At 40.4% G+C, this 14,225-nt stretch overlaps 1 protein-coding gene across 1 annotated transcript in view; it reads right to left on the bottom strand.

The window, feature by feature from the left end:
* Positions 1-14,225, bottom strand: part of CNTNAP4 (contactin associated protein family member 4) — a 342,427-nt gene that overhangs the window by 87,971 nt on the left and 240,231 nt on the right. The window contains exons 5-8 of the mRNA XM_065405994.1: positions 13,940-14,143; positions 13,598-13,770; positions 10,881-11,024; positions 7,403-7,664 (exon numbers count right to left, since the gene is read on the bottom strand). Coding sequence (XP_065262066.1) covers positions 7,403-7,664; positions 10,881-11,024; positions 13,598-13,770; positions 13,940-14,143 — 783 coding nt within the window. The remainder of the gene's footprint in view (positions 1-7,402; positions 7,665-10,880; positions 11,025-13,597; positions 13,771-13,939; positions 14,144-14,225) is intronic.

Raw genomic sequence — 14,225 nt, 5'->3', positions numbered from 1 at the left:
AACTCCCATGACCCAGCTGCTATACTTAATACTCTAACAGAAAAACCTGGCATGCATAATGGAATGAATTCTCCATAAACACTACACCAATAGAAAATGCCCCCTCTCAGTCTAAGCAAGTTACAGTTAAGACATAATCATGGTGTCTGATACAGTACTTTACAGATAGTGGCTGTAATGTTGTGTGCTATTACCAGGACATTATTTAATCTTTGAAAATCAAATGTAGCCATCACCTGGAAACCCGCAACAATATCAAAATGTTGTAAATGCTGGGATTACTAATGCAACTGTCATGTCAATGTTACAGTATTTATTTTTGTTTGGTTGTCGGTTTTATAGGGACTTTGGGGATGACGTCTTGAGGTTGTTTACCAGGAGTTTAGGCATATAATACCAGTTGATATTAACTAGAGTTGTATAGGTGAATATATCAGGTAACAAACTAAAGCTCCCATCCAGGAAAGCTCAAGCATATTAACTTTAAGCACATGCTTAAGTGCAGTTTTGAATAAGAATCCTCTTTTGAATCAGGACCAAATATTGTAGCTCTTGAAATATTTAGGGCTCTTTTCTTCACTTGTATACTCTGCAGAGAGATTAGATTTGTGTGTTACTTGAGTAACTGGTTTTCCTATTGAAATGTCATTTATTTCTACAGAATGTAGAATTTGGTGTGTATTCTGGGAAAAATTGTAAGCAATTTGAACCATGCATTTATGCTAAAAACAGAGAAAGGAAAACATAACAAAAAGGAAGAAAAGGTTCAGATGGCCAAGTTACTCATAAGCCAGGATTATGTAAAGTATTATAAAACAAGCACATAAGAGAGTTTTAACTTGCACAGCAGCACACACTGAGCATATAAATCTTAGTCTCATAGACCTCAGCAGAATGACAAGGGGTGTATATCCACATGGATAAACTGTCTGTGAAGAAGTTCTCTAATATATTGGACACTAACATGTTGTTTCTCTACATTAGACTTATGTATCTTTTGTCTTTCCCTATTTGTTTTTCCACTTCAACAAGCACATTTGTTGTGGACTCTAAAAGGAGAAATTTATTCTCTATTCAAATTAGAATTCTGCTATACCCCCTCCTTAGGCGGAATCTCAGGAAACCTGGGGCCTATAGATTGTCTTGTCCTGCCCTCATGCCTTCTTGAAGAGGAATCCTTTCCAAAACTCAGTGCCAGAGAGCAAGAGGGGTTGTTTACTGCCATTCTGCCAAAATGCTGACAGTGATTCTTTGGAGCAGTGATGTTCAATGGAAAGGGGGTATCTGAAGATCTAAAGTGCGCTCCTTCTTACTTCCCAAGAAAAGGGAAACAAAATATGTAAGTGGCAGATTTGGTGGCTCTAGCAGTAGTCAGAAGCACTGTAACATGGTAGCACCCACGTCTCACGAGCACCCTGTGACCAGGTGTGCTTCTGCACCTCTCTTAGTCTGTGGTGACTCGTCAGAGATTTCTCAAGGGTTTTGAGACATAAACAAACATACTCTTCCAGTGTATGAGTCCCAGAGGGCCCTTCTGGTGTCCTCAATGCTGTTTTAACACAGTCCTGGCCCTGGTATCAAGCTGTACCCCAGGGCTTCGTCCCTGGAGGCAATGGTTTTGCCCTCTCTGGGCCCTTCTAGTCCCAGCTCTCCAGCTGGACCACTATACAGTTCAGTTCCCCTTCTAGGAGGTGTATCAAAGTCCAATATAGTCTAATCCCTGACCCTCTTTGGGGTCTTCAATCTCCTTTCTGAGGTTAGTTCAACTCCCCTCTCTGGGATTAAGGTCATTCCATCTGTAGCTGGTGGGTGGGATCCATGGACCCTATGAATAGCAGCCATGTGCTGCTGTGTCCCCTTTAACTCTTCCTATGCTGCTACCATTCCCTGGACCACTTTCCTGTGGCCTCAGCACCTTCACAATTGCTTCACCCTTACCATAGAGCTGACATCTTGTGCTCAGTCCCAGCAGCGAGCCAAGAACTCCTTCTTGCTTCCCCAGTCCATTTCAGCAACTGCTCTGACTGTGATCCTCAGCTAGCTGGGAACACCAGCCTCAGTCCTTAAGCTCCCAACAGCAACTGACTGACTCTAGCCCTGCAGCTCCTTTCATGTGAGCCTGCTGGGCCCTGACTGGCTGCCCCTTGCAGCTTCTCTTTAACTGGCTGTTTCCCATGCAGCCTCTCTAGCAGGGCCGGCTCCAGGCACCAGCTGAGCAAGCTCGTGCTTGGGGCGGCAGATTCTACGGGGCGGCATTCCGCCCAATCCTAGGGTGGCACGGCCGCTTTTTTTTGTTTTGTTTGCCGATCCAGCCACCCTGTAGGGGGCGGTGGCGCGGAGGAGGGGAGTGCCCTGCTGGGAGTGGGCTGCGCACTCCGTCTGCCCCAGCCGGTGCCAGGTCTGTAGCAAGCCCGGCAGGGCAGCCCGCGTCCTTCCCTCCCCGCCGACCAGAGCGGTGCGGAGTCCTCCCGGCAGGTGGCGCGGCGGTCGAGGCCGCATGGCAAGCGCCCTGCTGAAGCCTTGGCCGCCCCCTTCTCTCTCTCTCCCCACTCCCTTCCCCTCCCCCCCGCTAGCCGGGGCATGTCGGCCGCCCCGCAGTTTTTTTTTTTTTTTTTCCTGCTTTGCCGTTCTGGCCGCCTTGATTTTTTTCCCCCCTCTTTGGGTGGCAAAAAAGCCAGAGCCAGCCCTGCTCTCTACGCCGCTTGGAGGACTCACCTCCACAGCTCCTTTCTGGGACAGGGTGTGGTAGGAATCACAAGACTCCAGCAGTGGGCCTCAGTGCCTGGTCACAAGCATAAATAACATTATCTTGCAGGATAAACTGATTTGTGAATCATCTTCTTCAGGAAAACTTCCTACTAATGATATTTACAGAATGTGCTATTTTTCCAAAGGGAAATATTAGAAGCCTTAGCCCAGATTCTCCCTTGTGCTGTCACCATGGTAGACACAAAGTAGCACTAAAATAATTGTACCTGACCATGGAAAGATCATCCCACTATAGTGGGATCCTTTGGTAATACAGAACTGTCATAGCAACCACTGTTCTTCTCTTGCCATCGTAGAGCTTCCCTGCACTCTAATGATCTCCAGCTGACAAAAAACAAAAACAAAACAAAAAAAAACAACCCTTGGGGCCATTGGTAGACAGTGTAATTGACAGCAGCCTTCAGGGGGTTGGCTTAGTATAGGGTTATTTCAGAATAAAGGGAGTGCAAGAGTGCCTTGGCTACTGGCAACTTTAATATTTGAAACTGGTCTGGACAAGGCACTAGAAAAATATTACTCTTATGTAGACAGTTGTTATGCAGCATCAAGGGGTTGGATTTATATTGAAGTATTTAGACCAGTGGTGGGCAACCTGATTGCAGGCCGTGAGACATTTTGCGGATGTTGACCATCTACAGGCATGGCCCCCCCGCAGCTCCCAGTGGCCGGGGTTCACCGTTCCCGGCCAATGGGAGCTGCGGGAAGCGGCGGGCCACAGGGACATGCTGGCCACCGCTTGCCGCAGCTCCCATTGGCTGGGAATGGCAAATCGCGACCACCGGGAGCTGCGGGGGGCCGAGCCTGCGGACGGTCAACATCCACAAAATGTCTCGCGGCCTGCAATCAGCTTACCCTGATGGGCCACAGGTTGCCCACCACTGATTTAAATCTATCAGGTGTTATTTTCCATATCTTCCATGATATTCTTAGTACTATTGCACAGATAGAACTAATCACATGTATCAAAGTGTTTTATAAACTTCAAATAAAAACCACCAAAAAACCACAACCAGATAAAACAGTTCTTAATGTAAGTCTTTTAATCTGCTCTTGCAAACAACTGAACAAATAATGCAGAGTGTTTCTATCAAAGAAGAGCTAAGTATGCCAAAACATAGGATTTGGATCATTCAAATGAAGACGTCAAATGACAAAGTTAAATCTAAGTAAGAATGTTTCCCATTTCCCAGGAATTTAATTAATTCCCTTACATTAACCATTGTAGGGCTGCCCTTCAAGTGACAGAACAGAACATAAACAGCACATATTCTACAAAACTTGTGTTCATCATACCACGTTTTTATAATGGCCAAACACAAATTTTGAAAACAAAGTAATGTTTCCATATAAGCCATTTTCCCATTCATCAAAGAACTGCATAAGGCCTTGTAGGCCTAAAATAACACAAATGAAGAAAACATAACAGACACAATCCTTTGAGGTAGCTCAAGTCCCTCAACATGTCATATACCCCAACAGCATGGAGTTTTCCTTTTGGCACTTCGTTTTGCCATGCTGGGCTAGTTTTGTGTTCCATGTCTTCATTCTGACTGAAACAGATTTACAGTCTAACAAACTTTATCAGCCTCTAATCCTTGGTATGGCATGCAGCCTCAATAAACTTTCTGCTCTAATGGGATTCCATTTTCAAAATATTATAAATGAAAATCACAAGTATTTGAACAATGTGCAGATTACAGAATGTTCTGTTACAAAGAGGCAGCCTGCATGAGTGACTAAAGTAGAGGAACTAATTTGGTTAATGGGAAATGTGTAATAGAACTTTCACAACACCATCTACTCATCTTTGGCTTCTTTATAGTAATTTATTGGATATGCATAGAAATACACAAAGTTGTTTGGAGATATAGCTCATCTCCACTTTGGACAGAATGCCATCCAGAAGGATGCTATTGGAGTTGGACACCCATTCGGCCCACCCTGGAGTAAGGACCTCCATAAAGTCCCTTGGTTAGACCTGGATGCTATAGAATGCCAGTGGGAGAGGTAGAATGAAACAGTCCAGAGAAAGTCCTCCACTGCAGATATGGACCTAACTAGATTAATGAACTGAATATATTTATTTATGTAGGAGGGGTAGTGTAGTGCTGAATGTCTGCAGCAGAGGTCAAGGGGTCACCAGTATAGATTTTGCTGATGGAAATTGTATGATTTTTTTTGCTGAAATATATCTGTGGAATTTTGACAAGAAACATTTCACACAAAAAAAAAAAAAAACCAACAAGAACCCCCCAACACACAAAAATGAGGAGGAAAATGGTGATTTTAATCACACTATTTATCACACCAGTATAGGGCAATGACCTTTAAAAAATATCCACATAGTCATAGGTAGGCCACCAACATGGTAGTATCTGAGTATCTACAATTACACTTTCTACAAAATATCACCCAGAATTCTGTGTGAGGTCACCCATGACAGAAGGAAGATAACACTCTTCATAAACACACACACGGCAGTGTGCATGGCTTTCAGTAAGTAATGAAAGACTTTGAGCAGGTCTAGAAGATAATAATATGTAGATTAAACTGAAGTACAGCATCTGAATGTAATGGTTTTAAAAATCATTTAATTAAAAATTACATTTTTAAAAAGGCACTGCACATTAATAAGCTGGGTAGTAATATTTCAAACATTCATCCATATGGTAACTCAATTTGGACTCATCATTGAACACAAATTAACTTTGTTTCATTTCTTCCTTTTTTCTTTAAACTGTGTTCTATTGCTTTCTGAATATTTGATGACCAACTTGCAAAAGGGGCTACAAAGGAAAAAAAGATATTAAACAACCCGTCTGTAACAGAAGGATTTCGCTTATTATAACTTAATCACTCATGAATTTAATACGCCATTCTCCTTTTTATATGGCTCAAGAAATCTTTAAAAAACTCATGGTAATGAATTCTGAGAACTGTGCTCAAACTAATATGCTCTGATTTAATTATCAAATTTTGTATGTGTGAAAGCCAGGTCATGAGTCTTTGCCTGTAGGGGAACAAACCTGTCCAACCATCCATAATTTAATTACTCAATCTCCAAATGCAGACTTGATTTGCTTCAGTGAATGTAGCAACAACAAACACTTCAAAAGCTCAAAAAGAAGTTCACTGTATGGTTTTGTTAGATAACTTCCTGCTTTAGGAGAGAATAGGAGTTGTGGGTTTGTTTATTTGTTTGTTTGTTTAAGAAATGCATTAGTGTTCTGCATTTGCATAGACAAATGTTATTCCATATCTCAGACCATATGGAGGGCTTGTGGTATTCATCACATAATAAAGATAAATCACATTTTAATATAGCATTTCAAGATTTATTGTGAGGATTTTCAATCAATTGGGAATATGTTATGTATTTTTATTGCCACTTTATAGTTTACTAATTTGTCATACATACATGTCAGTAGTCTACTTAGAAGTCATACTACCTTTAGCAGGCCTGTTAAAGTGATATTGCATTGAAGCCATTTCATTAACATATATCATATAATTGAGCTGTGATTGAAACAGCTTCTGAAGAAGTCTAATATATCACAGTAAACTACACATCATTGCCACTCTTACTGTGGAATTAACATTTTCTGATGGTGAGCATGAGGAAGCATGTTAGTAATTAAAATGGTGCTCTCTGTACATCATTTATTTTAGTTTAAAACACACACCTGACTGATCCTGCTCCCACTGAAATCAATAGTTAACCTCCCATTTATTTTCAATAAGAGCAGGATTGTCATCTTTATGCAAATTCCAACATTGCTTATTACCATTACTGGCATGCAATCTTTTCCTGAATTAAAATAATCAATTGTTTAAAAATTCCTATTTCCATTATTATAGACATGTGGAAAGATAATGAGCTGTAGAGTTATATTTAATATTTCCCCACCCCCACAAATTAGCATTCTGTATCAGCTGGCATAGATAATGGAGAAGAGGGATCACATCACAGACAGAGAGAAATGGTGTATTCTAGTGGACAGGGCACAGAGCTAAAATTCAGAAGACCTCTGTTCCATGCTCAACTCTGTTGCTGACCCAGTGGGGGTCTTTGGGAAAATCTCTGTTTCACTGATTACCCTCTCCGTTGTCTGTCTTATCTATTTGAACTGTAAGCTCCTCTGGGCAGGGACTGACTCCTACTACGTGTCCGCCCAGTACCTAACAACTTTAAGTGGGGCCTCTATGCATTACTGTAATACAAATATTTTTGTATAAAAAGGAATCACAATCTCTAGTGAGAACATTGACAAATATTAGTTTCTTAATAGTCTAATAGGACAGTAACTGATTTCCCTTTCCCAGATGGAAAATAAGATAAGATGCTCAAATTCTACAATTAAGGGATTCATATAAGTGCCTGATTCTCCAATGCACAGTCATGCAAGTAATTTGTTTCCTGGGAAATTTGTCAGTAGTTTGAAATGTGCACATATGAATGTATGTCAGAAAAGGGAAAAAACACTGCTTTCGAAATCTTCAGATGTAATACTCACATGAGCAAGGATTACACACATGAACAAGAGTTCCAGGACCGGCCCCTTGGAATGGATCGTTGATCCAAATATAATAGCTCATGTGACACATTTATGCATAGAAATTAATTTTCTGTTACCTGCAGTGATGTCACTTTGTGCTTTTCCTGGTTTATAGGTGCTCATTTTAACTTTCCCATCACTCAGATAAAGGAGGAGACCACCTGAAGTCTGGTGTAGTTTAGTGGACAACAAAAGTCCCTCCTTGTTCCAGGTGCGAAATTGAAAACTGATGGACACTTCATCTTGTCCTGATGTGCCAGGCAATGCTAGGTAGCTACTGGAGCTCAGAAAAGTGACAGGAACCATCTGTGCTTCTGAACAAGAGAAGGACATGTTGCCCTGAAAATAAATAAAATAAATGCAGCATTAGGGAATGTTCTGAGAAACACAGTTCATTCCAGTTGCATGAAGTTATGTGTGGATACCATACTGCCTATGGTTCATCATGACAATGAACAAAGGCTAATGTTCATATTCATTTTGGATGTTTTAGTCCAAAATTTAGGTAGGACTATGAATAAATAAGAATATCAGACATCAAAAGAAACATTCACTAAGTTGTTCGTCAGATCATAGAAGCCAATTCCCTCCTAGGTAATCACAGGGTAGATAGAGACCTGTACCAACTAAGGTAAGATCCTGGGTTACACACATGACAGAATGACATCCCAGGGAGTACACAGAAGTATTCTGTTTCTGTTTTATTTTGGACTCAGCCTCTGGGAGCTTCAAGAGCTTAGTAGGACTTCCAGATGCCAGATAAAATTCCAATGGTAGCAAGAGTCTGCTATGAGGTTTAAAGGAGATTAAATGCTTACAGGGAGGAAGAGGTGTTGCAGAGGGGCTGGTAAGTGCTATATGGTGGTCCATATTTGGTTCTTGGGAAAGTCAGATTATTGGACTGAAAAACAATCTTTCCAATTCAATGTAATTTGGATTCTGTACTGAACTCACTCTGGTGGGTGGGGAAATGCAGATATAATTGTAATTCACCCAAATAAGAAGCACAATTTTAGTAAAGCAGATGACCTCACTGCACATTAAGCAGTGGGGCTCTTTGTCTGGCTTGTTGGAGAAAGTGACTAGAGAGTCAGAGAGTTACCTGCTAATGGAGGCAGCTCCATATCAGCATCCCCACAGTGACCCATCCCCCCACCGCAGGTGACCAGAAGAGAAGGGGACTATTTATGCCCACATCTGTGCAGTAGAAGCTCTCTCTTCAGCTGCACCAGGCTGAGCAGCACCCAAATAAGAAGCATGGATTTAGTAATGCAAAAGGCAACGTGCCCAGTTGGCAAACAGGGATCTTACAGTACACATACAGTTATAACTAGTGCTACAAGATATGTGGATCAGAATAGCAACAGCAGATTTCCACAGATTAGTGACAGAGCTAGTTAGTGAACATTTTAGGACTCTTGATACTCATACAATACGAACTATATGATCTAAACACTTGCTGGCATCTTTCAAACTGTAAATAAAAATCACACTATATCAGGGGTTCTCAAATTGGGGGTCGGGACCCCTCAGGGGGTCAGGAGGTTATTACATGGGGTGGGGGGGTCGCGACCTGTCAGCCTCCACCCCAAACCCTGCTTTGCCTCCAGCATTTATAATGGTGTTAAATATATAAAAACGTGTTTTTAAATTTATAAGGGGTGGGGTCACACTCAGCGGCTTGCTATGTGAAAGGGGTCACCAATACAAAAATTTGAGAACCACTGCACTATATCTATAATGGCTAACCAATTTTTTTTCTGGTTGAGACAAAACCTTTACATTTTCTAAGGTACATAGAACTATGCCTTACCAGTGCAGGGCTGTAACATCTCTTTAAGAAAATATACATCCCCAAATCAGTAAAATATGTTTTCTTATGAAGAATCCAGAGAGAAACTGGAACACGCACTTGCTTCTGACCTTGGCAACATTATGTCTAGACAGCAACTAGACACCCATGCTTGGGCTGCAGCATGTTTCACTGCTGTGCAGATATCTGTACCTGCAAGGCGAGAGGGTCCCAGAGCTCGGGCTCCAGCCTGAGCTGGAAGTCTACACAGCAATGAAACAGCCGTGCAGCCACAGCCCAAGTCAGCTGGCATGGGCCAGCTGTGGATTGTTCTTTGCTGTGTAGACATACCATACGTTTCTCTATTCTGTTTTTTACTGTCAGTGGGGTTGAGGGAGGAAGCTCTCTGTTTATGAACGGAACCACAGAAAGGTGAATAGTAAACTGAGTTGACCCACAGTGAAAAGGCAATCATCAGACTAATAAAACTTGTTAAAAGCTAAAAGCTTTACCATCTGCAGAGTCTCCCTTCACATCATTTGGACAGCTGCCTGATACCATATCAAACTAGCACACTGCCTATTTAATAGGCATTCTGTGGTAGCCCATATTTTCTGGCACTTTTACAAGCCTAAGACACTTCCTAAATATTTTTCAACCAAAGTAATACAGCAGTTTATATTATTTGAGATGAAGCTGATGTAATTTCTCATCTCTTGTTCAATTATTCTGTAACTACATCTTACTAAACAAGTTCCCATGAAGAGACAATCAGAAAGGATACTACCTACTTATTTGTTTTCTATCATTTTTTATTGAACTTCTGGAATGTTTTCAGAACAGGTTCATGCAACAAGTAAAACAAATTAAAGTAGGGAAGGGCTCAAATATTCCAATTTATGGGAGAGAGAGATGAACTGGCCTGATTGTTTAGCCATATTTTGGCCCCAACTCAAAGAAAAACATGTTGAGGTTGGAAAAGTCTTTTATTTATTTATTTATAGCTATTTTCTTTTTCAATTCTTTGCTTCTGGCTAACGTTGGAAGTGGAAATTCCAAAAACCTCAAAAAAACTGTTCATGTGATATTATTGCCCTGAGAAGTAGCAGTAATTATAGCAACCCTTGCAAGAAAGTGTGCAGTAGTGAGTTTTGCAGTCCAAATTTCTGGATGCTAGAGGCTTGGATAGGTCAGATAAGTTATTGAAACCAAACCTCTAACTGGTTGGGGTTTGTCCAGTCACAGCTCTTGGTTGTACCGTGGCAAATGGATTAAAACATACCAGGCTAAATTATATCTCTTCAGACACAAGGCAGTCTAAAATGGGGAAAAGCATGTGAATGCCTAAGTGCTGCAGAAGTAGCCTCTGTAAGACAAAATGCTCCTGAGTGCTGGTGAGGAATAGTGCATTTGCTATTTGCTTTAAAAAACAAAACAAATGCCTTCTGGCATTTGCTAGTAGGCACAGGTGATGAGGACATGGCCACAACACAGCTGTACTCTGACCTCTCTACAATTCTGAGGCTGTCTGGCCTCAGCATTCCCAGAGCACAAATACCCAAACTCTGTTTGCCTCTAGGAGAAAAGAACTGAGGATGGAAATCCTCAAACTGCTGAAATTCACATGGAAGCAGCAATCTTCTAGCCCACATTTCTTGATTTAGACTGTGATTTGATTTTCTATGTATCAAAGGTTGAGAAGCTTTGGGTTATTATTATAGGACACTTGAGATTGACTTTTTCTTCCAGTAAGAATCTCTTACCATAATGTAGATCTGAGGTTTACGTCTCTTTGCCAAATCAATAATGTTTACTCCATTGTAATACAGGTTTTCAAAACACCCATGAAAATTCTTGCGTGGTAATGTCACTGATTTTCCAGGCACTGGGATCCCTCCAAAGCTGAGCTTAGAAAGAGAAGAGAAATCAATAATACTATTAAATAATTTTCTGAAAATCTGCTTGCAAAGCTGACGATAAATTTTAACAACAGTATAGCAGCAGCAGGCAGAAACTGGACAATTGTGAATCAATCTATTTTTTTAGCTCTTTGCTGTCATCAAATCTATTAGCTTAAGATATAGGTTAACAAAATGTAGACCATATACAAATATGTATGCATTAAAAAATAATTTAACCTTAGAACCTTTATTTTCCTGAAGAGGCTCCTTCAGGAGTTTTAGGTAAAAAAAAAAAAAAAACATGCCAAGAAAAAGTATATTGCTTTCATAACTCAGAAAACCTTTACATTTTGGAAGTAAATGGGACATATAGCAAACAGCAGGAGTTCTCAAACTTTTTCATAGCGTGAATTATATTTTAATATAGAGATTATTTCTTGGCCAGTTTATCCTTCCATTTTTGACCCTGTAACAACTACAGCAATCATTTACATTGAAAAGTAATATTAGAAACATGTTTATGCATTTTTAGCCAACTTAATGAAAAAAAGTATTTTATCACACTGTCTGCTAAAACTCTTCATTTTGGGATAGATCCTACATGGTGCTGAGCACTCTGGCTTTGATCCAACGAACTTAAGCATGCATAGGCTTAACTTTAAGCATCTGAATGGTCCAGTTGAAGGAATAGGATATTCAGTGCTTAAATTTAAGTATGTGCTTAAGCACCTTGCTGGATTCAGGCCAGAGTGTTCAGCATTTAACAGGATCAAAGCCCTTTATCTCCCCCATTCATCTGTTTTGCTTCTCTCAACTGAAAATAGGAGGGGAGCCAGCACTATGTGATCAGCCAGCACTCCACAGAACTGCTCCAGGGACCAGTGTTTGAAAATCTCTGCAGTACATTATACACACTCCTTTAGAAAAACCTGTAATTTGCAGAAATGAGAAAGATGTGTGGAAGATGTGAGGCTCAGAAGCTTGTTCATTGTGCAATTTCTAGATTTGTGGTAAATGGAACTTTAAAACTAAACATTTCAGAGATGGACCGTGTCAAGTTGATTTTCTTTGACCACACCTTGTGGTGTGATTTTTGGGATATGTCTGTACAGGATTTTGGATGTTACTAGAAACCACCATAAAAATAATAATGAATATAGAATCAAAAAGATGATCTGTGGACATAGTTTTGACGTTATTGACATAAACTGTGACCATATAGATCATTGTTGCAACCAGGGTCCTATGGTTACACCAGTTCTTGTACAGAGGAAGCCCAGTGGGGTGTCTATGGAAAGGTTGTAGTTTGCTGGTTATGATTATGCTGTCTGTATGTGTGTATCATTTTTGGATCTGAAGTTATGAATATTGGCTATGTATTTGTTTGATTCTAAATAGCCTCAGTGAAGCATTTGGTCAGCTTCTTGAGAAAGGGCACTTACTGAGAATAGTCCTATCAAGAAACACTTAACTGACAATGGACTTTGGGAGACACCAATCCACATCTGAGCTTTCCTGGGAACGTTCAAACTAACATGTAAACAATGGTGTCGGCCTGCAAAAAGCTGAATCATCCATAGACGTGTGACTTGCCCAGGTGGCTACAGACTCCATCTTGTTGCTGTGATTTAGCACAGGAGAACAAAGGGGTTTCTGCCCACATGAGAGAGAATATAAAAGGCCCTGGAAATCCCTCCATTTTGTCTTAAGATTGCTCAAAAGATAGCCTCTCCACCCCAAAGAGATGCCTGAAAGAAACTGGAACAAAGGAGAGTAACTCCAGGGGTGTGAGTGATTGCTGGACCCAAACTAGGAAGGAGTGTAGTCTGTGAAAGAAGCTCATTGGAGCATCTCTGAGGGTGAAATTTACCCGCATTTAGTTTCCTATTGTATTAGAGTTAGACTTGAGTGTTTTTGTTTTATTTTGCTTGGTAATTTACATTGTTCTGTCTGTTATTACTTGGAACCACTTAAATTCTACTTTTTTACATTTAATAAAATCACTTTTTGCTTATTAATTAACCCAGAGCAAGTAATTAATTCCTGGGGGAGCAAACAGCTGTGCATATCTCTCTATCAGTGTTATATAGGGCAAACAATTTATGAGTTTACCCTGTATAAGCTTTATACAGAGTAAAATGGATTTATTTGGTGTTTGGATCCCATTGGGAACTGGGTGTCTGGGTGCTAGAGACAGGAGCACTTTCTAAGTCGTTTTCAGTTAAATCTGCAGCTTTTGGGGACATGGTTCAGACCTGAGTCTGTGTTTGCAGCAGGCTAGTGTTTCTGGCTCAACAAGACAGGATACTGAAGGCCCAAGCTGCCAGGGAAAATGGGCTCAGAGGTAGTCTCAGCACATCAGGTGGCAGTCCCAACAGGATCTCTGTGACCCAACCCGTCACTGCAGTGTCCTGTAAGGTTTTGCAAAAGTATGGTAAGAAAACATTTCTCTGATCCATTCCTTCCAAATATAAACTTCACCAAAATTTGAATTACTACAAAATTCCCTAAACAGTTCTGTTCCCTGCACTTACATAACAAAGGTAATAAATGTAATAAATGAAAGGTAATTTTCACACCTCATAATCAAGGTCCAAATAATTGAGTTCCCCCTTTGCATGAAAATGATGACTATGTTTATCCACTGTAAAATTTACTTGATTGTTAAAGTGTTCAATGAGGACTGAATGCCAGTGCTGATCATCCAAAAGGCTGCCCAGGGTAATATTAGCAGAATGAATTTTAGCATCACCTTGAGATGAGAAAAAGAACAAACTGAGATTCATTTTATACAAGAATATGGATATTTAAACAGGCTCCTAGCTTATGGCATACAATAGGTTAAAATAAGCTTAATATACAGGGATTTTTGACACAAAATCTAATGGGTGCAGCAAGACTGTACACCCCATAGCCATTACCTAAATTAATGAATAAAGAAAGTTTTCCTTTTACTAATTCCAATGTAATGTGATCTCCATTCTGTCCTCCTCTGTGCAGTAGAATCCCATCACTTTGCATTGTTTTAAACTTCAGAGAAATCACATCTTTCAGGGCAGTCATGGATTTTTGATTGAATCTGTAGAGCAGGCAACTTTTCCCATCAAAATCAGCCACCTCAGACCCTAGCAATAAGGGAATTAAAGATAACTTGTAATCGTATGTTTAGACAACAAGGGGTTTACTTTGCTTCATAGTGCATGGATG

Source organism: Emys orbicularis, chromosome 6 (assembly GCF_028017835.1).
Source record: "Emys orbicularis isolate rEmyOrb1 chromosome 6, rEmyOrb1.hap1, whole genome shotgun sequence".
Lineage (NCBI taxonomy): Eukaryota > Metazoa > Chordata > Testudines > Emydidae > Emys > Emys orbicularis.
Note: the sequence above shows the minus strand (reverse complement) of the source record. Positions and strands in the feature narration are given on the sequence as shown.